General features: G+C 46.3%; 1 protein-coding gene across 20 annotated transcripts in view; it reads left to right on the top strand.

The window, feature by feature from the left end:
- The first annotated feature begins 1,141 nt into the window (after positions 1–1,141).
- PPIP5K1 (diphosphoinositol pentakisphosphate kinase 1) overlaps positions 1,142–23,643 on the top strand; it is a 41,547-nt gene continuing 19,045 nt past the window's right edge. For 5 of the 20 annotated variants that reach the window (XM_080931727.1, XM_080931739.1, XM_080931728.1 and 2 more), the window contains exons 1-27: positions 1,615–2,203; positions 5,340–5,436; positions 5,692–5,866; positions 6,177–6,372; positions 6,743–6,833; positions 7,040–7,125; positions 7,447–7,601; positions 7,720–7,821; positions 8,655–8,816; positions 8,932–9,053; positions 12,344–12,445; positions 12,688–12,774; positions 12,878–12,953; positions 13,054–13,163; positions 13,258–13,340; positions 13,832–13,963; positions 14,109–14,230; positions 14,440–14,622; positions 17,121–17,262; positions 17,415–17,638; positions 17,882–18,009; positions 18,236–18,350; positions 18,556–18,663; positions 19,805–19,918; positions 20,021–20,185; positions 22,041–22,190; positions 22,858–22,948. In XM_080931727.1, the coding sequence (XP_080787853.1) occupies positions 5,720–5,866; positions 6,177–6,372; positions 6,743–6,833; positions 7,040–7,125; positions 7,447–7,601; positions 7,720–7,821; positions 8,655–8,816; positions 8,932–9,053; positions 12,344–12,445; positions 12,688–12,774; positions 12,878–12,953; positions 13,054–13,163; positions 13,258–13,340; positions 13,832–13,963; positions 14,109–14,230; positions 14,440–14,622; positions 17,121–17,262; positions 17,415–17,638; positions 17,882–18,009; positions 18,236–18,350; positions 18,556–18,663; positions 19,805–19,918; positions 20,021–20,185; positions 22,041–22,190; positions 22,858–22,948 (3,193 nt within the window). In that variant the 5' untranslated portion in view covers positions 1,615–2,203; positions 5,340–5,436; positions 5,692–5,719. Of the gene's footprint in view, positions 1,174–1,407; positions 1,440–1,614; positions 2,204–3,134; positions 3,256–5,339; positions 5,437–5,691; positions 5,867–6,176; positions 6,373–6,742; positions 6,834–7,039; positions 7,126–7,446; positions 7,602–7,719; positions 7,822–8,654; positions 8,817–8,931; positions 9,054–12,343; positions 12,446–12,687; positions 12,775–12,877; positions 12,954–13,053; positions 13,164–13,257; positions 13,341–13,831; positions 13,964–14,108; positions 14,231–14,439; positions 14,623–17,120; positions 17,263–17,414; positions 17,639–17,881; positions 18,010–18,235; positions 18,351–18,555; positions 18,664–19,804; positions 19,919–20,020; positions 20,186–20,834; positions 20,952–22,040; positions 22,191–22,857; positions 22,949–23,643 lie in introns of those variants that run through there. The other 15 variants (XM_080931730.1, XM_080931734.1, XM_080931736.1 and 12 more) reach the window with 9 other exon arrangements.

Below are 23,643 nucleotides of genomic sequence, written 5' to 3'. Positions count from 1 at the left end.
GACAATAACTATGTGCACACAAACATTGTTTCCATGTATCTGTTCTCTTTAGGTAAGAAATGTCCTTTATAGGTTCACGTACTGGGGCTTGATGGACTTCTGTAAAGTGGTTGAATCAGAGCCCTCAGAAGGGGGATTTATCCTTTGATGAATCCATAATGTGATAACATTATTGGAACATGCTTAAAGGAAGGATGTGAGGCCTAGTTGGAGAAAGTGGGTCTCCGTGGGCATGCCTTGGACAATACATCTTACCCTTTGCCCCTTCCTCCCTCTCTGCTTGCTGTCAGCCCACAAGCAAGTGGCTTTTACCCAGCCACCATTTTTGTTCTGTCTCTCCTCGTGGCCCAGTCGAAGGAGCTAAAGACCAAAACTTCTGAAACCCTGAACCAAAATAAACCTTTCCCCATAAATTTTCTTAAGTACTTTGTCACAAGCAGCAGCACCATGTATGTTAGGTATTTAGTTCCACCCTTACGAATAAGTAGAGGAGGCTCTGGGGAGTCAAGTGAGTTTCCCAAGGCTACATGGTTTTAAAGATATGAGCAGGATTCAAACCCAGTGTTTCAGATTCCCAGGCTAGAGAACAGAGGAGCAGGATGCAGAGACAGAAATCAGTTTTCTCAGTTTTCCTTGTCACCGTTTTCTTGTATCTTTCACAAATTAGTCTCTTCATTCATCCTCTTAACTTTGCCTATCTGCTTCTCTGTCTTGTATGTTTGTCTCCAGCATCCCTAGCAATTCTCAGCTATGTCTACATTTTCAGCTTATGTGTATCTTTAATCACACCTTGTTTGCTTTACAGAAGAAAAAAAAAAGACTCGTTTATTTGTTTTTGTTTTTGTTTTTTTTTTAAACCCCCTCAAGGAGGTTCAACGTCACAGACTTAGTCTCTTCTTCCTGTGTCTCCATTCCATTGGTCTTGCTCCTTGGCCTTTCTAGAGACTGGCAACGTAGTAGGAAATCAAGAGGCAAGGCAGCATCAGGTTGCATTTCCCCACGCGGCCACTAGGAGCCACCCGCCTCCATTCCGAGGCTCCGGCCAACGCAGCCTGACTGTTGCCGGTGCGCGCCCTCTGCGGATTGGCGGGATCGCAAAGAAGTCGCACTTTGATTGGGCCGCTGTCAGGTGTCGCTGCCTGCAGGTTCGGCTGTGCGAGCGGAGGGAGGCGGGTGAGTGCGGGCCGGGGGCGGTGGGGGAGTGGCTGGGGCTGGGGGCGGTATCGGGGAGGGTGGGCTCGGCGAGGGGCTCGGCCGGCGCTCGGGGCCGTGGGTAGTCCCGGGTGGGGACTGCTTCGGAGAGAGGCGCTACCGGGAGGCCTCAATGTCAGCGTAGGGAGAGCGAGGCGGGGACGGCGGGGGCGGGCAGAAGCGAGTGCGAGTCTGGATGGGAGGGTGGGATTCGTGACCCGGCGCCGAGGAGAGGACGGCCGCGGGGGGTCAGTGGGAGAGGAGACGGGTGTGGAGGGGTCTAAGGGAGTAGTAAGGGGAATCTAGGAAGATGGAAGGCTTGCAGGGACAGGGCTGGGGACTCTGGGAGGAGGAGATGGGCTGGATTGCAGGGGAGGGGGCCGAAGTACAGGGTCCTGCGCGAGAAACCGAGGGAAGAGAGGACCAATGCAGGGCAAGTGAGGGAAAGAACTGGCTGGCCAGGGTAGAGGGTCTGCTAAATGTTGGGGGTTACTGTGGAGAGGAGGTGAACCTCCAGGAAGGCTAGTGTGAGGAAGGAACGGCCCTCGGGCGGTATAGGGGATCATTAAGTGTTCATCATTAACGGAGCGATGTTACCAAGTGTACCCTGGAGGCCGAAGCAAGAGGATCCTGAATTTAAGGCTATCCTGAGCTACACAGATTCTGCCTTTAAAAAAAGAAAAGTGTTAGCAAGGGCGATGACTCATGTGCAGGTCTGAAGTGTTGTTTACTTCTGGGAGTCACTGAGTGGGAAAATTGGCTGGATTCATTGCATTAATTAGTGATTGGGGTGCAGCAGTCAGTGTGGGGAGTAAGGTTAGGGGAGTCAATGAAGAGCCATGATCTCAAGCTGGAGAGAGAAGGTAGGATGAGTGAGAAGGAGCAGCAGACTCCTCAGAGTAAGGAGTATGTTGGAAATTTGCCATAGGGAAGTGGGAAGCCAGCAAAGCAGCTCACACCTGTAATCCCAACTCTTGGGAGACTGCGAGACAAGGAATGCCCTGAGTTTGAGGTCAGTCTGAGCTACGGAGTGAGACCCTGCCTCAAAACAACCAGTTTAAAAAAAAAGTGTATGGGCTTAGGGTGTGAGCTTTTGAAGGTGGGAAAGTCTAATTTTGGTAGTGGTGATAGTTTTATTTACTATTGTTGGAGCCTCTCTCAAATGCAAGGTGATTCCAGAAAAGTAGAGAATTATGTAAGTTCTCTCAATTCTAAGAGCTAAAGAAGATTCAGTTCACATTTGCCAGATACCCTTCTCTCGTTCTGGTGTAGTATTGGTGTTCCCTAGATTGCCTCCTTGTCTCCCCCCAACCCCCCCTCTAGCCCTTCCCTCCTTTTCCTTCCCTAGTAAGACTGCCCTTTAGCCCAGTGTAGAATTCTTATGCAACAAAGTTTGAGGAGAAGATAAAGGGGAAAGGACACAGAAAACAGGAAAGTGGTTTTTGGAACATCACATTAAAACCCCAGCGACTCCCAGAAGTGCATTCACGTAAAGCCTGGCTTTGCCATAGCTATTCCTGTCAGGCTTCTATTTTTGCCTTGTTAACTTGGAATTTGAACCTTCATCTCCCTTCGGTCTATGTTTGAGAACAGGTTTCTCTGTCCTATTATTTCCCATGACAGAGTTGTAATAGAATTCCAAGAATATGGCTGGATATTGTTTAAAAACAACCCACAAAAAGCAGGGAAGACTTAGAGGGCAACAGGGTGAGGGGTGAGGAATCTTAGACAAGAGGAGGACTCCTAGAAAAGGACAGAGTGTGGCAAAATTCTAATTGGGGAAGTTATGAGATATCTCTGGGAATGCCACAGTTAGGTCACTGAAAGGGAATTCAAAGAAATGGTCCGTCAGTCAGGAGGAGGGTGTGCATAACTGGAGACACTGCGTGGAAGAATGTTCTGGTCTTGTGGTGATTGAGCAATAGGCATCAGATGATGAAGACCGAGAGGACCAAGGTCTATATAAAGGTCATCTATAATTTTCTAATCAAAGCTGCAACCCTATGGTCATGGAAGAATTTTAAATTAAAACAGAGAAATTATTGAAGACTTTGTAACTCTGTAGTAAGTTAATTTACTCAAGGAGTTCTTGGCTTCTTTAGAGTTGTCAGTGTTTCTGAGAACAGCTGTGGAACATGGAGAATGTCTGTGGAGCAGCTCCTTTTATTTTTGGAAAATAATACTAGTTGCTCATACTGTTACAATCCGCTACTAACAAATATTAGTCTTGTGTGTGTTTGCTTCAGATCTTTTTTTGAGCTTTGGAAATAGACATTTATTTATAGGCCAAGCTGTATAGGTGTCACTAGAAAATTCACCATCATTCTTTTTCTTCTAAGGTAACCACTGTTACAAAGTAGGTGTCTTTTCAGTCCATTTACAAATTATGTATTGATTTATTTCATGTATGTGAGTACACTGTAGCTGTCTTTGGACACACAAAGAAGGCATCAGATCTTATTACAGATGGTTGTGAGCCACCATGTGGTTGCTGGGAATTGAACTCAGGACCTCTGGAAGAGCAGTTGGTGCTCTTAACCACTGAGCCATTGCTTTAGCCTCTATCTCTATTTTGTTTTGTTTTTCAGACACCTCTCACTGTGTAGTTTTGGCTGGCCTGGAACTCACAATGTAGAGTTATGACCTCCTGGCTTTTGCCTCCCAAGTTCAGAGATTAAAGATATATACATTACCATCCTCAAATTTAGTCTACTTTTAAACTGTTACTAACTGAGGGCTGGGAAAATGGCTTAGTGATTAAAAGCATTATTTGTTCTTTCAAGGACCTGGATTCTGTTCCCAGCACATGGTGCTCTCTTCTGCCTACATGGGCACTACACAAATGTGTACATAAACACCTACAGGTAGAACACCTGTATATGTAAAACAAATGCTTAAAAACAACAACAAACACCAGCAAACTTTACTAATTGCCTTTACTGTCATAAATAGCACATGGCGTTTATGCAAATGAATTGTGTTACATCCTTGGTACCGTGAAGTTGGGAACTGTTGCAACTTAAATGTTTACTATGTCTGTATGTTGACCCACAGCACACTGGAGGTCAGAGGACAACCTGTAGGAGTCAGTTCTCCACCATGTAGATCCTAGAAATTAAACTCGTTAGGCTTGGCAGCAAGCCCCTTCATCCACTGATCCATCTTGCTGGCCCTCCTTTACTTTTAAAATTTAGTATTAGGGTTTTTTTTCTATATCCTGCATCATATTTTCCCTTTTTTTTTTCCTTATGGCATCTGGGTATTTTCTTGGGGGCCTTCCTCTCTCTCTCTCTCTCTCTCTCTCTCTCTCTCTCTCTTAGTTTGACATAGAAAAGAGAAGAATGTCCTTGTGTGCATGTGCCTGTGTAGGAGTCTTCCCACAGCAGTCTATCCATCTTGGTGATGCTACCAGTTTGGACTGGATAGATCCTGAGATAGAATATACATTTTAGAATTCTCGTGGCGTTCCTGTCGTCTGCTCATAAGATACCAGTATAGAACCTTTCCTGTGTAATAACCAGAAATGTCTCCTGACAGATATCTTTCTGGTACAGCAAAGTCTCGAGAGTTTTCACTAAGACTCTAGGTGTATGCATGCAGAAGGGTAACTGCCTGCTTTTTCTGATACAAATTCATAAGATAGTTTTACCAGTATGACCTTAAGCAGGACTTTATCCCGGTGTAGCTGCTGCTATGGAGAACTTGTCCTAGACCAGCATTGGTTTTGTAGTCCTGGAGGACAGTGAATGGACCATTGAGAGTTCAGTTTGAAAATGGATTGGAATCTGCTGTGTGTGTGTTTACCTCAATCCCCCAACCAGCACCAGACTTCTTTTCATGAACGTATTCTCTAAATTTAGATGCCTGTCTTTTAAGGTGTTGGGGTTGAAGGAGAAAGGGGTGCACAGATAATAACGTTCTGATACAATGCTTAGGGCGGAGGGTGTCCTAAATAAATGTTTGTCAGATTAATACCAGGTAAATAATGAAGATATAGTTTAAAGGCAAAAGCTTCTGAGTTATTGCTTATCTCTGTTCTCGAGTTGAACCCTTGGTTCTAACGGTGCCGTGGGGGTGGAGAGACCTGGGAATCTTGTGGGATGAATCCCAGGTTTGGAATAAATGTCAGTCTAACCTTCTCTTGGTAGGAATCAACAGTAGCCGTCCTTGAAGAACTGCCTCTTCTCCTTGCTGCCTGGAGTTAACATTGTTTCCTGCTGGTAGAATCAGTGGCATGCTAGCACTGTAAGGCTTAAGCTGCTGATCCTCTTACCAGTTCTTGGCTGGGGTGGGGTAAACGGGAGGAAAAGAGTCCCTGCTTCCTTCTGACTCCTCTTACTCCCGCCAAGTCACACCACGTCGTCTCCTTTCTTGCTGGTCCTTTCCATAGCTTTGTTTCTGTTCCCTCTGTACCCTTATAGTTCCCTCTCATTTGTACCCTATCCCTGCCCATCACAAGGGTGCTTGGATTCGATGCTGATAGGGGACCCTCTTCTGCAGAGCGGGATGAGTGGGTGTTCCGGCGGGGATGTGGTCATTGACGGCCAATGAGGACGAGAGCACAGCAGCCCACTTCTTCCTTGGAGCTGGAGATGAGGGGTTGGGCACCTGTGGACTAGGCATGAGGACAGAAGAGAGTGACAGTGAACTCCTTGAGGACGAGGAGGATGAGGTGGTAAGTCTAGGCAAAGGGAGTAGCTTGGCATTGGACCCCCTGCCTTGCTCTATCCTGCCTTGGGGAGGGGCAGTAAAGATGGGTGGGCTGCCGCTCTGAAACCCCTGTTCAAATGCCCCTCCTTTTGTCTTATGGTCACCTCTTTTTCTTTTGAAGACATGCTTTTCCTACAGTGTTTCTTCTGGGGTAGCCATCCTTTATCCCTTAGGTCCAAAGTCCTGACAAGAAACTGCCCTTGAAAGATGTGTGACAGTATTGGAGGCGACATAGGTGGGAATCTGGAGTTCTTGATTGTACATCTTTTCTGTAGCCCCCAGAGCCTCAAATTATTGTTGGCATCTGTGCCATGACCAAGAAGTCCAAGTCCAAGCCAATGACCCAAATCCTAGAGCGACTCTGCAGATTTGACTACCTGACCGTTGTCATCCTGGGAGAGGACGTGATCCTAAATGAACCTGTGGAGAACTGGCCGTCCTGCCACTGTCTCATTTCTTTCCACTCCAAAGGTTAGGGTCTGGGAAGGATGAGTGGCGCACAGACAGAGTCCTTGTTAAACCTGTTAGCCTCTCAACACACAAGACAGCAGTGAAGAGGAGTTTGCCTCCTCTATTTCAGGGTTTGCTGAGTGTGGTCAAGCCCATACTCCAGCCTCACAGGATGACTCCAGGACACTTAGGTCTTGGTTAGAATTGGATCTCTGGGAGGATCCTCCATGTAATTGGATTCATTTTTCCTGATGACTATCCTGGACTTGAGGAGCTAGGCCACTAAGTGCTGGGCTGCGTGTGTGGAGGATCTAATAGGTCCGTCTCTCTCGCCACTCCTCACTTTGACTCTCACTTTCTTTGGTGTCTCCTTTTGTCCCCTCCATCACAGGCTTTCCTCTCGACAAAGCTGTTGCTTACTCCAAGCTTCGAAACCCCTTCCTTATCAATGACCTGGCCATGCAGTATTACATCCAAGATAGGTATAGCTTCCCATGGACCAAAGGGGTGGGTGACCCTGAAATGCCCAATTTAGGGAGCCTACTCTGGGATGAGCAGAGCCAAGCAATTCTGTTTCATTTTTTTGTATCATAGCCTATTCAGTTCTGGTTCCCTGTACAAATCAAATCCCTAGGCTCTCCCCTTAGCCCCACTTTTCCTACCTGGCTAATTTATTTGGGGATGACAGGAGGGAAGTGTACCGGATCCTACAGGAGGAGGGTATTGATCTGCCACGATATGCTGTGCTCAACCGTGACCCCGCCTGTCCTGAGGGTGAGTGCCTGCTCATGTCTGCTTGTTCTCTGCTTGATATTCGTGATTTAGCCCAGTATTTGTTCTTTAAACATCTGTATGCAGATCTGTGTGGGCCTTTGACTGTTGGGTTGTAAGTGGAGTCGTGGGTCTATAGACAGAGCCTTTGAACTGTTATATAGATATTATCATATCTGAATACCATATATGAGCATTGGCATATCTTTTATAGGACATGGTCATAAAAATGTAAAGGTTATATAGATTAAAACCCCAGGGAAAAAGGAGTTGGAAATACCTACAACCTTAGGCCCCAAGAATGATCACACACCCATCTTTCAGAGTGCAACCTGATAGAAGGTGAAGACCAGGTGGAGGTGAATGGAGCTGTCTTTCCCAAACCCTTTGTGGAGAAGCCAGTGAGTGCAGAGGACCACAATGTTTACATCTACTACCCTAGCTCTGCTGGAGGAGGAAGCCAGCGCCTCTTCCGTAAGGTGGGGAGACATTTGAGCAGCTGGGAAGTCAGAGAGTGGTTGTTAGGAAAGGAGAAGGGATTTGTGAGTAAAGCTTGGAGATCGAGGCAGTGTCGTTCCCCTTATTTTCCTCCTAAAGATCGGCAGCCGGAGCAGCGTGTACTCTCCTGAGAGCAGTGTCCGGAAGACAGGATCATACATCTATGAGGAGTTCATGCCAACAGACGGCACAGACGTTAAGGTTATGGTGGATGCAGAGATTCAAGATGCCATAAATGTCAGGGTGGGAGTTGGGGTGAGGGAGGGTGGGAAGCATGTGTGAAGGGATCTTTGAGAATAAAGCAGGGTCTCAGTCCTGTACTCAAGTGAGGATTACAAGTGAAATAGAGATATTTTCAGCTTCACTTTCAGAGCGAGAGCAAGGTGCCATGGTAACTCATATAGAATTGGTAAATTAGTAGTGAATTAGGGCTAGACAATACAGCCAGAGTCCTAAGGAGAAATAAGGCTCAGTACCAAAGATAGCAGTCTCTGTATTGTTTTTAAAATGTCTTATTACATTCATTATTTGTGTAAGAGAGTGTGTGTGTGTGTGTGTGTGTGTGTGTGTGTGTGTGTGCACATGTGCATGTGTGAGCACCATAGCATGCATGTGGAGTCAGGGCATCTTGAAGGAATCACTTTTCTCCATCTGTATGAAGCTCAGCAACCACACTCCAGCCATCAGGCTGACCAGCACACGTCTAACTGCTGAGCTATCCCACTGCCCCCATTCTTTATTCCCAGTGTTTGGAGGGGGTTTGTTTGTTTGTTTGTTTGTTTTGTTTTAAGACAGAGTCTCACTATGTAGTTCTGGCTGACCTAGAACTTGCTGTGTAGAGCAGGTTGGCACTGAACTCACAAAGATCCCCCTGCCTCTGCCTCCTGAGCTGGGATTCCAGGCAGGTGCTACCACTCCTGGCTGTGCAGAGCTTCATTTTTGATTCTGGACTGATCTACAGACCTAGTGCTTATACTGTCTTCTCATATACAGGGTGAGCTGTGGGCATACTCAGTGGTGCTATGTACCTGCAGGTGTACACAGTGGGGCCAGATTATGCCCATGCCGAAGCTAGAAAGTCTCCAGCTTTGGATGGGAAGGTTGAACGAGACAGTGAGGGGAAAGAGGTTCGATATCCAGTCATGTTGACCGCCATGGAAAAGTTGGTGGCCAGGAAGGTCTGCGTAGCTTTTAAGGTGAGGTTGGGCTTGTAGGGCTGTGGGATGAAAAAAAGAAAAAAAAAAGAAAAAAAGAAACGGAAGCAGGAGTTGAGAGCTACCTCTGATTCATCTTGCCTTTTTGCTTTTGCAGCAAACAGTTTGTGGATTTGACCTTCTTCGTGCCAATGGTCACTCTTTTGTGTGTGACGTCAATGGCTTTAGCTTTGTCAAGAATTCAATGAAGTACTATGATGACTGTGCCAAGATTCTGGGGTAAGAGACACAGTGGTCTAGAGCATGGGGTATAGGACTCAGGAGTGTTCTCTGCATAAGCTATGCCTCTTGGCCCAGAACTTGGGAGTAGAAGCAGGAGAATCGGAAGTTCAGTGTCATCCTCAGCTATATGGTAGGTGGGGAGCCATCCTGGAATATATGAGACTGTGTATATAAATAAATACACAACCTTTTGCTTTATTTTAAATATCTTAAAAACTATCCAAACGTCAAAAAAAGAAAGAGACAGGATGTCTCAGCCCCTTGCTTCCTCAACACTGCATTCCTCAGAGATGACCACTGTTAACAGTGTTGGCTATAGCAGATTGCCTTTCTTTCCCATGTGTAAATAACTATATTTAGTTTACTGACTAAGATAACTCTATGACTTTGCTTTTGAAATAGTCTGCAATACCCAAACCATTCAAAAAATAAGAAGTAATAACTATAGTGAACAAACATCCATAGATAGGGCTGTCCTAACCAAGCACTATCTAGCTTAAGAAATACACTGTTAGACTAGATGTAGTGGCACACACCTTTAATCCCAGCTCTCAGGAGCCAGAGGCAAGTGGATCTCTGTGAATTCCAGGTCATCCTGGTCTACATCATGAATTACAGACCAGTCAGAGCTATATCAAAAAAGAAAGGAAGGAAAGAAGAAAACATTCAGTTGAGCTAGCAAGATGGCTCAGAGGATACAGATCTAGCTGTGTGAATTGACCCCTGGAACCTGTGTAAAGATGGAAGGAAAGAACCAGCTCCATAAATAAGTCTTTTGACATCCACATATGTACCCACATATACATCATGCATACTTATGCACACAATAATTAAATGAAAAAAACCCTGCACACTATTAAGAGTTGGGCTGAGTGTGTGACACAAGCCTTTAATCCTGACACTCTGAAGGCAGAGACAGGTGTATCTCTGTGAGTTCCAAGACAGTCAGGATATATAGGGAGACCCTGTCTCAAAAACAATAACAACAACAACAACAACAACAAAGAAACAACCTAAGGGCACACCAGTAATCAGCACTTGTGAGGCTAAAACTAAGGTAAGATGGCTGCCACAAGTTTGAGGCTAGCTTCAGCTACAGAGTGAGACCCTATCTGAAAAAAAAAATTGAAGATGTAGTTCAGTAGAACACTTGCTTGAAGCCCTGGGTTCAGTCTCCAGCCCCTTACAACAACAGTGGTAGTACATGCATGAGTCTCAGCATTTGGAAGGTGAAGGTGGTGTGGGGGCAGGAGAGGAATTAGAAATTTAAGTTCAAGGTTAAGAACATGGCTCAGTCAGTAAAGCGCTTGCTGTGTACATGTGAAGGCCCAAGTTTAGATCCCTAGCTCCCATTCCAACAGTTGGGAGAAGCCTGTAACTCCAGTATAAGGAGACAGATGATCCAAGGGCGCCCTGGCCGACCAGTCTAGGTGATTGGTGAGCCCCAGGTCACCCAATGGCAGATCCTGTTTTAAAACAAAAGGTAGAATGATCAAAGAAGACACCTGACTTTGACTTCTGGCCTCTACAGCACACATAAACTGGTATATACACTTGTACACATGGATATGACCCCCACCCACCCACCTGCACACAAACACATGCAGGATAGAAGTTTAAGGTCAACTGCTACATAGTGAGTTTGAGGCTAGCCTGGGCTACATGTGAAAACAATATACTATTAAGAATATGTGAGGGGACTGGAGAGATGGCTCAGTGGTTAAGAGCACTGACTGCTTTCCCAGAGGTCCTGAGTTCAATTCCCAGCAACCACATGGTGGCTCACAACCATCTGTAATGGGATCCGATGCCCTTTTCTGGTGTGTCTGAAGTGACAACTACAGTGTACTCAAATACATGAAATAAATAAATCTTAAAGAGTGTTTGAAGGTTGGGTGTGATGGCCTATGCTTTTAATGGCAGCAGAGGTAGGAGATCTCTGTGAGTTTCATGCTGTTGGGGCTACATAGTGAGACTCTGGAAAAGATTATGTGAGAGGTGGAGAGGTGGACCAGGTGACACATAAGCCTGATGATCTGAGTCCAGTCCCTGAAGCCATGTAAAAGCTGAAGGGGAGGACTGACACTGAAAGTTATTCTCTGGCCACCCACACACATGCATGTGTCCCACACTCATGCGAGTGCACACATACACACACACACCCATGCCCACACACACATACACACTCATGCCCATGTACACACACACACGCACACACATCACATACCCATGCCCATACACACATACATGCCCCCACACACATACACACTCATGTCCACACACACACACACATGCCCACACACACATACACACTCATGCCCACACACACACATATACATCACATACCCATGCCCACACATACACACACACACACACATGCCCACACACACATCACACACACCCATGCCCCCCCCCACATCTGCCCACACATATACATCACACATGCATGCATACACAAATTTAATTAATTATTAATTAAAAAATTTTAAGATGGATATAGTAGCACACACCTATAATCCCAGCTCTAGGGAGGCAGAGGCAGGCAAATCTCTTGGAGTTCAAAGCCAATCTGTTCTACATAGTAAGTTTCAGCCCAACCATGATTACATAGTGAGACTCTTTCAAAATTAAATTTTTTTTTTCCACACATGTATTAGAAAAACAAAAGGAGGGCTAGAGAGAAGACTCAGCATCCAGGAGCACTGTTGATCTTGCAGAGAACCTGGCTTAGGGTCCTAGCACCCAAATGGTGTCTCACGACCACCCACAATTCCAGTTCTAGGAGATCAGATGCCCTCTTTAGGGCTCTGTGGGTACTAGACACCGATGGAGGCTGAACACTCATAAAGTAAATAAACTTAAAGAAAAGAAAAAGAATATGTGAGATGAGTCTGGTTGTTCCAAAAGTCCTGAGTTCAAATCCCAGCAACCACATGGTGGCTCATAACCATCTGTAATGCCCTCTTCTGGTGGGTCCGAGGACAGCTACAGTGTACTTATATACAGTGAATGGGTAAATCTTTGGGGGGGAAAAGGAGACTCAGAGTTCAAGGCTAGCCTGATGAGGTAGAGGCCAACCTGAGCTCCATGAGATCCTGTCTGAAAACAGAAATAAAGACAAGGAAAGGAATAAAGTTGAAATCCCTGTCTAGTACCGAGGTTAACTTGCTTAACATTGCTGTGCATTTATTTCTGCCTTAAGTGGGGTATTTGTTTACATATTTCAGGGTTTATCCATACAATCGTTCATTTGTTTTTATTCAACCTTGTTACATTTCACCTTCTAGGAACACCATTATGCGGGAGCTTGCCCCACAGTTCCAGATACCATGGTCCATTCCCACAGAAGCTGAGGACATTCCCATTGTCCCTACCACATCTGGCACCATGTAAGCAAAAGTTAAAATATATAGTGACCTGCATACAATTTGGGATTCCTTTAAGCCAGACCAGTTCTTTCCTGCCCTTTCCTGCCTAAGCAGTAGAACCTCCTCTGGTCCTTTAACTCCACCACCGTGTCTTGCCTCAGACCATGTTCCTCTGCTCTCTGATGCCTCCTGTAAAATGTGGTGCTAGGAGGTAGGTTAGGGTTTGGGGTGGAGAGTGGCTCTGAGGATACTCCCAATCTTAGGATGGAACTGCGTTGTGTCATCGCAATCATCCGTCACGGAGATCGAACCCCAAAGCAGAAGATGAAAATGGAGGTGACGCACCCAAGGTAGGAAGGACGTCCCAGTTCAGATGGAGAGTTCTTTGCGGAGGAGAATGGGTGGAACATACTTCCCAGAAGGGCTTATTTCTCTTACTTTTTACTCCTTCAGGTTTTTTGCTCTATTTGAAAAGCACGGTGGATATAAGACGGGGAAATTAAAACTTAAGCGGCCTGAGCAGCTCCAGGTGAGGCGGAGGTCTGGTCAGGCTCCCTAGCCTAAGAAGAAAGAGAAGGTATAGAATTGATGAGGGATGACCCTATGAGACCCCCTGCGGTCTCCTCTAGGAGGTGCTGGACATTACGAGGCTGCTGTTGGCTGAGCTGGAGAAGGAACCAGGAGCTGAGATTGAGGAAAAGACTGGGAAACTTGAGCAGCTGAAGTCGGTGCTGGAGATGTGAGAGGGGACAGCAGAGGGGATGTAGCAGCGGCCACCTACTAACATGCACTGAGGTACTGGGCAGAAAGTAACCCGCGGCTGCTCCCTGCAGGTATGGCCACTTCTCAGGTATCAATCGGAAGGTACAGTTGACCTACTACCCCCACGGAGTGAAAGCATCGAACGAGGGGCAAGGTGAGCACTCCTTTCTGTTTTCATTACTGTTGAGCTTCTCCTTCCTCATCCTCTCCCTCCTCCTCTCTCTACTTTTCTTCTTCTTCTCCTTTTCTCCCCCTCCTCCTCATTTTCTTCTTTAGATTTTAAAATTACATTCATTCATTTGGGGGTGGGATGGGACATGCATGCCACTGGGCAGTTGTGGATGTGAGGGTCAGTTCTTTCTTTTTACCATGTTGGTCCTGGAGACGGAACTTGGGTGGTTAAGCTTGGTGGCAAATGCCCTCACCATCTGAGCCATCTTACCAGCCTTCCCAGGCTGACCTCCTGCCTTAGTCTCCTAAGAGCTAGGGTTATAGGCATGTGTCCCATACCTGGTTTTCAGACCTCTTATTCTTCACCTCATGGATGGTCTCTGCACTTACCAATGTTCTTGTCAGAGCCGAACATTTGCGTTTTTCCACCATTGTTCTCAGAGAAGGTTTACTCACTGGGCCTCCTTCCCTCAGATCTGCAGAGAGAGCCACTGGCACCATCTCTCTTGCTGGTGCTGAAGTGGGGCGGAGAGCTGACACCTGATGGCCGTGTTCAGGCGGAGGAGCTGGGGCGAGCTTTCCGTTGCATGTATCCTGGAGGCCAGGGTGAGCTTTGGAGAGTGAAACCCAGCAAGGCTGGGATAAGATAGAGCGAGATGTGGGAAAGCGGTTGAGGGAGTAGAGCCATGAGGATACTAAAGGGGAAATGCATATTTGTAACCGTCTATCCGTGGAATCCCCTGTGCTCCAGGTGACTATGCCGGCTTCCCCGGCTGTGGGCTACTTCGGCTCCATAGCACTTTCCGTCATGACCTCAAGATCTATGCCTCTGACGAGGGCCGCGTCCAGATGACTGCGGCTGCGTTTGCAAAGGTAAACTCTGCAGTTCTTTCATGACCCCAGTGTCTGTAGGCAGAGAAACAGTTGGGAGGCTAGATGGAAATGGGAGGCTAGTTGAAAGAGGTTTGCTCCCGTCCGCAGCATCCCCGCTCTGCCCTACTGAGAATGGTGGGCACCGGATCAGCCTCTTCTCCGCCACATCAGCAGGAAGAGGAACTAACAGACCTGTGCTTCTCTTCCAGGGCCTCTTAGCTCTAGAAGGGGAGCTTACACCCATTCTGGTACAAATGGTGAAGAGCGCCAACATGAACGGGCTGCTCGACAGTGACAGCGACTCCCTGAGCAGCTGCCAGCACCGTGTGAAGGCGCGGCTGCACCACATTCTGCAGCAGGATGCACCCTTCGGGCCCGAGGACTATGACCAGGTCACACTCTCCTCCTCTCCATGACCCAACCACCCTGCAGCCCAGTTCCTAAAATTCTAAATAATATAGGGATTTATCTATAGTATTTTGCTTAATCCTTACGACAGCCCTTTGGGGGTAAATTTATATCCACAGTTTTCATTATCTACAAGTTCAGGAATGAAAAATATTTTATAAATTTGGCATCAGAGTTCACTTGGCAGCTATAGACCTATCAGAAGACGATTTAGAATCCTTTATCACACGTTTGTTATTATCGTATAATAATGCATCATTATCATACATCTTGTTACATAAATATTAACATGCTTGAGTGTGCTCTAGGTCTTGCTGGAGGTCTCATATGCCATGTGGCTTATGCACTATTTTAAATCTTGTAATCTAAAAAAAAAAAAAAAAAACAGCTGGAGGAATGTTTCAGTGATTGATGTAAAAACTTCCCTGGATTATGACCTAGAACAACCAGTTGAGCTCAGCCAAAAACTTTAGTGATGTTTTCCTAAAGTTGTGGTCCAGTGTTGACTGGGGCTGGAATAATCAGGAGGTGTGACTGCTCTCTGAGGTGGCTGGTTCTCTTCTTCCTCTTCTCTCTGTTGTTGCAGGACCTGTCCCCTTCAAAGGTTTTTTTCATTTATTATGTCTATCTCAGTTTTCCAAGGATTCATCCAAAGGAGCTTTTCTTTCTTTCCTTTTTTTATAAGGCAAGGAATTGCTGTAGAGCCCAGGTTGGTCTTGAACTTACAACGACTCTCCTGCCCAGAATTAGCCCTATACATGGTTGTCATTTTATTTTAGTGAAGCAGTCACATGTCCAGCCCTGATTCACGGAAAGGAAGAGAGACAACGAATTAGTGGCCACCTTTAACCTGCCTGGGGAACAGTTTGAACTGCCCTGTTCCTCTCCCATCTTTACAGAGGAGACGTGTAGGTCCTAGGGAGCTTTGCTCAGGAGTGTAGTCCGTGCTGCCTATAGTGATGACAGCAGCTGTCGTTGCCGTTGCCCGATGAAGTCTTCTTTGGTCCTGGTATCTAGGCTATTCTTGATCAGGTCGTTCCCACACTTCATTTTAATGCATTCCTTTTTTTTTTTGTAAAAAGTGTGTATTAAATTTTCTTATGAGTTGCCTGCATGTATGTATGTGGACCACATTTGTGCAGTGCCCCTAATGGTCAAAAGAGGGTGCCAGATCCCCTGAAACTGGATTCACAGACAGTTGTGAGCTGTCCTGTGGGTAATGAAGACTAAACTCAGGCCCTCCAGAAGAGCAGGAACATTCTTAACAGTGGAGCCACTTCTCTGTCCCTTTGATGTTTGTGAATGACTTACTAAGGGGCAGGCTTGTTCCTTTTGCCCAGATTGTGTTGCCTCTCAAATAGAAAACCTGGGGCAGCTCTCCTTTCTCTGTGCATCTTTCTGCTAATGAAAACCTTGTGTGGCCTTAGCTAGAGCTCCTTATTCCACATGCAGTCTTCTTTCTACATCTTCATTTCTGTTCAGCTTAACAATTTTAAAGGATTTATTTATTTTGTGCATGTGAGTACACTGTAGCTGTCTTCAGACACACCAGAAGAGGGTATCAGATCCCATTACAGATGGTTGTGAGCCACCATGTGGTTGCTGGGATTTGAACTCAGAACCTCTGTAAGAGCAGCCAGTGCTCTTTACCATTGAAGCATCTCTCCGGCCCTTGTTTTAATATTTTATTTTTATTATTAAATATATATTTACATGTGTTTGTGGGCTTGTACACTTGAGTCTAGGTGCCTGTGGAGTCCAGAGAGGGTGTTAGATCCTCTGTAACTAGAGATGTGTAGTTGTGAGCTACCCAACATGGGTGCTGTGAACCAGACTCTGGTCCTCTGCTGAAGCATTAAGGGCTCTTAGCTACTGGACCAGCTCTCCTCGCTTCCCTTGATGGTGAAGATCTCAGAAGCCTGAGTTGGAAATCGCAGGTGCCTTTCATCTCAGTACTTGGGAGGCAGAGGCCAGGCAGATCTCTGAATTTGAGGCCAGCCTTCAACATAGTAAGTGCCAGGCCAGCCAAGGCTACATAGTGAGATCTTGTCTCAAAAAACAAACAAACAAACAAAAAATCCCCAAACCCTTGAGCTGGAAGCATGTTAGCAGCAGCTGTGCTGTAAAGTCTCAGCAAGACAGCCTTCTGTGTTCCTCATCACGGTCCACAGAGGGCAGAGGCTGTAAGGAATCCGGAGCTGCCTTCATTGCCCAGCATTTCCCAAGCAGATGCTATACTCTCCAAGTAAAGTACAAGAATGCTTTCATTTCTCTAGACTCAGAAACATCAAAGATGGGTCTCTCGGAGATGATGGATTGTCTGAGCATTCTCTTCATCTGAAGGCCTGTGCCAGGGTGCCTGGGAATATAAGAGCACTCTGACGTGAGCCTACAGGCAGATGTGCATTGCAGCCAGTTTGCCTGTGGTAAGTCCAGGTCTGGGGATTGACACCCAGTCTATCCTTCACTGTGTTCCTCACAGCTGGCTCCAACTGGAAGTACTTCTCTGCTCAACTCCATGTCTGTAATCCAGAATCCTGTGAAAGTCTGTGATCAGGTATTTGGCCTGATTGAAAACCTTACCCACCAGATTCGGGAACGGATGCAGGACCCCAGCTCTGCAGGTTGGTGTGAATACTGCTGACTGCCTTTTAAAGTCTCAGGCCCGGGCCCATTTCTCATGCACTCCCGATCCCTCTGCTTCTACTCTGGGGTTGTCGGGGTCTTTCGTTGGAAGGCAAACCCAGCTCATTTTTACTGTGTGCCTTCTTCTCAGACCTGCAGCTCTACCACAGCGAGACTCTAGAGCTAATGCTACAGCGTTGGAGCAAGCTAGAGCGTGACTTTCGACAGAAGAGCGGGCGCTATGATATCAGCAAGATCCCTGATATCTATGACTGTGTCAAGTATGATGTACAACACAACGGGAGTCTGGGGCTTCAAGGCACAGCTGAGTTGCTACGTCTTTCAAAAGCTCTGGCCGATGTGGTCATCCCCCAGGTGTGTCTCATGTAAGGAATCTAGTGCAGTAGGAATAAAAAGAGGGAAGGAAAGAAAAAAAATTAGAAAGGAAGCTTGGAGAAGGAGCGGAGTGCCTAAGAGTTCCCAGGGCTTGTTTGGCTCTGAGTGAACATCCAGACTGACTGGGGAAACTTCTGGAGGGGATATGACAGACAGGAGACACTCCAGACCTGAGGGCAACAGATGTCACCAAGCTTCTCATTCCTGTCCTGTGACCCCTAGGAGTATGGGATCAGTAGAGAGGAGAAAGTGGAAATTGCTGTGGGCTTCTGTCTTCCACTGCTACGGAAAATCCTACTTGACCTGCAGAGAACCCACGAGGATGAGTCTGTCAACAAGCTGCACCCCCTGTGAGGGAGGGCGGGAGGGAGGGAGGCTGGGAGGAGGCTGGAGGGAGGGCAGGAAGATGGGAGGACATGTTGTGAGCCCTGGGGAGGGAAGGTCAAGGCTGAGACAGGTGGGGGAGGCAAGGAGAAAGGATCTGGGATGGAGAAGAGAGAAGTCTTTGGGGAGAGGAAGGGTTTTTCAGAGTGCTAGGAAAGGTTATCTGACTGTCTGACTGAACGTTCATGTCAGGTACTCTCGTGGAGTGCTCTCCCCAGGCCGCCATGTTCGAACTCGGCTCTACTTCACCAGTGAGAGTCATGTTCACTCCTTACTCAGTGTCTTCCGTTATGGGGGACTTCTTGATGTAAGCATCCTCCCTTTGACCTGTGAGCGGTTTTTTTGTTTGTTCTTTTGGTTGGTTTTATATGTATGTTTGTTTTTCTCCAGCAGTCATTGGCTGTCCTTCCTGTGTTCCTTTTTCCTGTGAACTTTTACCATTCTCCTCCATTCCCTGCCCGCTCCTCTGACTTGTCCTTGGGCACTGGCTTACTTTTGTTGGTGTTTGGTAGGAGACCCAGGACGCACAGTGGCAGCGAGCCTTGGCTTATCTTAGTGCCATCTCAGAGCTCAACTACATGACCCAGATCGTTATCATGCTCTATGAGGACAACACTCGGGTGAGGAAAGGCCCTTCTTTCTTCTTCCATTAAAAAGCACCTTACTTTTTTTTTTTATTCAGTATGTGTGCATGTGTATGCATGCATTTGTGTGCGTGCATGCAGGTGTGTGCAGGCATACACATGCTACTGTACATGAATAGAGACCAAAGTACAACTTGAAGGAGTTGGCTCTCTTCTTTACTGCCTGGTTTCTTAGGATCAAACTCAGATCATTAGGATTAGTGGCAAACACTTTACCTGATGAGCTACCCTACAAAAAGATTGGGCTCACAAAAAGTTTTGTATTTTTAGATATTTATAAGCTGTGGGTAGTAGTTTTTCTTCTACTGCGTATCTGTTGCTTTATTCGCAATGTAATAAATACATTTGTTTATCATCTTCAACAAAAGAATTTGTGTTGCATGGCAAATGCTTTTAATCCCAACATGTGTTGATGGCATATGCTTTTAACCCCAGCACTCAGGAAGCAGAGGCAGGCAGATGTCTGAGTTCAAGGCCAGCCTGGTCTACAGAGGGAGTTCCAAGACAGCCAGGGCTACACAGAGAAACCCTATGTCAAAAGACAAAGCAAGCAACAAAAAAAGAATTTATAGACTCTGGCTAGATGCAGTGTGAAGGTGCAGCATAGCACACAGCATCAGCAGGGGCCTGCTGGGACACACAGCATCAGCAGGGGCCTGCTGGGACAGAACCCGTGGTTGGGGATGATACTGAACAAGAGCAATAACCTAGAACTCCGCCATGGGATCTGGAAGAGTATGGAACGCGGGACAATGTTTTATGAGTCTTGTTTCAGCTAACATCTCTAATGTGAGTGTGTGTGTGAGTATTGTATGTGTGTGTGTTCACACATATGCCTTCCATGTCAGCCTTAGCAGAGGCATCTCTAAAGTTCTGCTGTGTGTGTACCGTAGTTAACTGTTATTGGGAGAAATGGAAGAGAGGGATTTTAGAACTGGAGGTGAGGCAAGCTACTATAAAAGAACGGCAACAGGCTGAGAGGGCAACACCTTGAAACCCCAGCACCGGGTTTCCTTGTAAGGTTGTATCCTTTTGAGTTCCTCTGTTGCTTCTACCTTGCCTTCTGTTACCACATCCAGACTTTTCCAATTACCTTTCTTATGATGATGCCTTATAGGACCCCTTGTCAGAGGAGCGGTTTCATGTGGAGCTACATTTCAGCCCTGGAGTGAAAGGAGTTGAGGAAGGCAGTGCCCCAGCCGGCTGTGGATTCCGTCCAGCCTCTTCTGAGGTGGGTCAGAGGCTGGGATGTGGGACTACAGGATTTAGGGACCATGTGTCGGGAAACTGGAAGACAGGAATTGCCAATGCCTCTTTGTTTGTTGTTAAACAGAACGAGGAGATGAAGACAGATCCAGGCAGCATAGAGAACCTATGCCCAGGGAAGGCATCAGATGAACCAGACCGAGCCTTGCAGACCTCACCCCAACCTGTTGAGGGCACTGGCCTTCCGAGGAGATCACCCCTCATTCGTAATCGAAAAGCTGGCTCCATGGAGGTAATGACATGAACACAGCAACAATGGGGACAAGTGCTCACAGGAGAATATCTATATTTCTTCTAAATCTTCCTGAGACCCAAAACAGAATCCCCTGGAAGTGCTTTTATGTTTACCTAATATTTCTTCCACAGCTGGTTCCCAGTAGAACTTCTTTAAGCTGGTTACTACTTGTGATAAGGACTTGCCAGTGAGTGGTACCTAAGAGAAAAGGATTTTAAGATAAAGTACAGAGAGAATGAACTGTGGGCTGACATCATTGTTTGATACCCAGAAACTGTGACCTTGTCCAGGTAGCTTCTTCAGCATCATGTGTTTCTCCATCTGTACAATATGAGTAGCATCTACCTTATAGATGCATTGGTAACAACAGTAACTGGGAAATTGATATTAGAGACCAGGCCCTCTCCTTCTGTTTGCTCCATGCATGGGAAGGTTTCTGGCCCTTTAATGCCACTAGACTCATCTATAGTGTCCTGTCAGAAGGACAATTGATTGTCTAGAGCTCTGTGTGTCTCTCTTAAGGAGGAAGCTTATCTGCCTGTTCTGTTTTGCTATTTTTAGACTTTGTACCAAATCCTACTTCTGATTTTCTAATCCAGAAGACAGAACTTGTGTTGATACCGTTGTGTCTCTTTACTGCCTCCAGGTTTTGTTTCATCTTTCTTGGTAACACCGTCTCCTCTGGCCCAGTGATGCTTTCTTTAGATTCCTCAATGACATTCCTTTTGACACCATGACTTGTCCCTGTCTCAGAGACTTTGCCTGATTTGGATACTGCTCTGGACTCATGGATCCATTCACCTGGCTCTTTACAGGTCTCTGTCTTATGGAAATTGGTTTTCTGTTTTAGGGAAAGAATCTATAATAAGCTTTCATATATTAAAGAGATTTATATTTCAGATTTTGAAGAAACCCAAGAAAATAAACTACTATCTCTTCTCCAGAGTTATCTTTACTTCCTGATTATTTTAGAATAGGATTGATGCTATGAACATGTAGTTGTTTTTAGGAGAGATGCGCCTTAGTTTCTCCCTGAGGTGCAGATGTAACTTGATATCCAGTCATTTTTACACGCCATCACTAAGGTGCAGTACTTCAGATGAACAGGATGATATGAAATTGTCTGTCCTGGGGCTGTCCCGTTGTCATCTTATGTCAGCACTGTGGACATAAACAAAGGAAAACTCTGTGTCATCCTCTCTCAGGCTTGCTGGGATTGTCTTCCTTCCGGAAGCTTCCTTGAGTATGATCACCTTTTTCTTTGTGGTATTGGGGATTCAACCCCAGGCCTCACATATGCCAGGCAAGTGTTCTACTGAGCAGCATCCAGAGAGCTTTCTATTCTTTTTCATTTTGAGACTGGGTCTTGCTAAATTACCAGGGCTGGCTTTGAACTTACTCTGTAACACACAGATTTGATTGGTGATCCTCTTGCCTTATTCTCCAAGTAGCTGGGGTCACAGGGCAGAGCCACCAAACCCATCTATGATTTCTGTTGTAATCACACTCCTTCCTTTTAGTTATTGGTGTGGTTAGATCCTGGCTCATTCAGGATGGCTACCCAGGATCTGTTCCTCAGCCTGCTCCTTGGTCATTCAGCTTTCTCATATTAATCTTTTCTCTCCTTGCTCTGTAGGCATTGGACTGTCTTTTCCTCGTCAATGGCATCTCACTCTTCTCTTGTCATCTTACGTCTTTCGAACTGTTTTAGATTATAAGACCTACGACTTTGATAGCAGCTGTGCTGCCCTCCTCTCCAGCTCTCTAACTGGCTCTGCCCTGTGGGCTCTGGGGCTTTGGGAACATGAGGCTAAAGAAGCCTTGACCGGCTTTCCACCCGGTCTAATTGCAGGTCATGAACATGCAGTGCACGGGGAACCTGGACCTGATCCCCTTGAGGGGACGGCGCCGCAGGAGGTCAGGAGACCTCCCCAGGCTTTCCCCAGCCATCGGCCTACAGCCCCGGGCCGTGTCCACTACCCACCTGGCTTCCTGCACACAGGTGTCTCTCTCTTCCTGTCTTGCCTTCCTTTTCTGCCTTCTGTCTTTGCTTTTTGGGATCCAGGGAAACTGATTCATTGTCTAGGTGGGATGTATGTTTAGGGGTTGTGTGATTGGCCCTCATGCGTATTTTAAAAAGCAAAACAACAAAACAAAACAAAACAGTCTCATAATTGGAATAAATTGGTTGGAGGGGAGGGCTTCTTGGCTTAAATAAGAAGCTGAGAGGGCAGGCTATACTTTATTTGTGGCTGAGTCACTGAAGTTGTCTTTCTGAGTCCTAGGAAGGAACAGGGAAGATTGGAGAACTTACTCTGCTGAGAACGACGAATACTTGGGTCATAGTTTCTCAGATTTGGGGTGGGGATGGGAAGGCTTTGAGGACCAGTCTTGGTAATAGACATGCCTTCTAACATAGACGGACTCCCTGGATGGTTGAGCTCTGCACTGTGCACTTTCCTCCCTTCTAACATAGATGGACTCCCTGGACGGTTCACCTCTGCCCTGTTCAATCTCCTCCTGTCTATTTCCTCTTCCACCATAAAAATCCTTTGGCTCATCTAATCTTTTTGATACTGCTTGGCTTCATAGGGGCAAGAATTCAGAGCCTGGGTTCTATACTTTGAGATGACAAAGTGGTTGATTAATCTAGTGTCCTTTTTCTCCAGGTGCTGTCTGAAACTTCATCTTCAAGACCTGGTGGCTACCGGCTGTTTTCATCTTCAAGGCCACCAACGGAGATGAAGCAGAGCGGCTTAGGTAGGTTTTCCAGCATCTCTCGTTGTTGTTGGAAAAGGTCATCTGTCTGTTATCCAGAGTTTCATTGTGGTAAATCTTCATTACAGAACTGAGACCATCCCATGCAGTCAGGGGCACTGTCAGATGTGGGAAGAGAGAATGACGTGGAGGAAGCCATAGTTAGATGTGAACATGCATCCCAGATGATGGTTTTTATCCCAGAAAAGTGTTAGCCGTTTGATTTCTCCACCAAACCCCATTTTCCCTGTGATGGGTGTTTTCTGGCTTTCCTTTTCATTCCTTATCTGTCCCTCCAGTGTAGCCCAGACTTTAAGGGACCATGGAGGCTCTGGCCCTTCAGAGTTATCAATGACAGAGGTATAACTTGAGGTACTTGTGACCCACAGTTGTCATATGTTCATATGAGACCTTGTGCCATGTCTTCCTCTGAAACCTGGTTTTCACTCCCTGCTTTTCTAATCCTATAACGTTTTCCTTTCCTTCCGGAAGCTTGAGGGACACAAATCTGAGACAGGTGTAGAGGCAGAGGCTTCTCTTGAGGCTTTGAGGGAATGTCTCTTGAATTTTTTAAGCCCTGGAAAAGGGTGGAAAACATCATCCAACCCTTTTCTAAGGACACTTGAGGAAGCACCAAGCTCAGAGGGTACAGTATTCTTTGGGAGAGGCAGTCCTTGTGGCAGATTACCTCTGAACTA

Source organism: Micromys minutus (assembly GCF_963924665.1).
Source record: "Micromys minutus genome assembly, chromosome: 17".
Taxonomy (NCBI): Eukaryota; Metazoa; Chordata; class Mammalia; order Rodentia; family Muridae; genus Micromys; species Micromys minutus.
The sequence above is the reverse complement of the archived record's forward strand: the minus strand, read 5'-3'. Positions and strand labels throughout refer to the sequence as shown.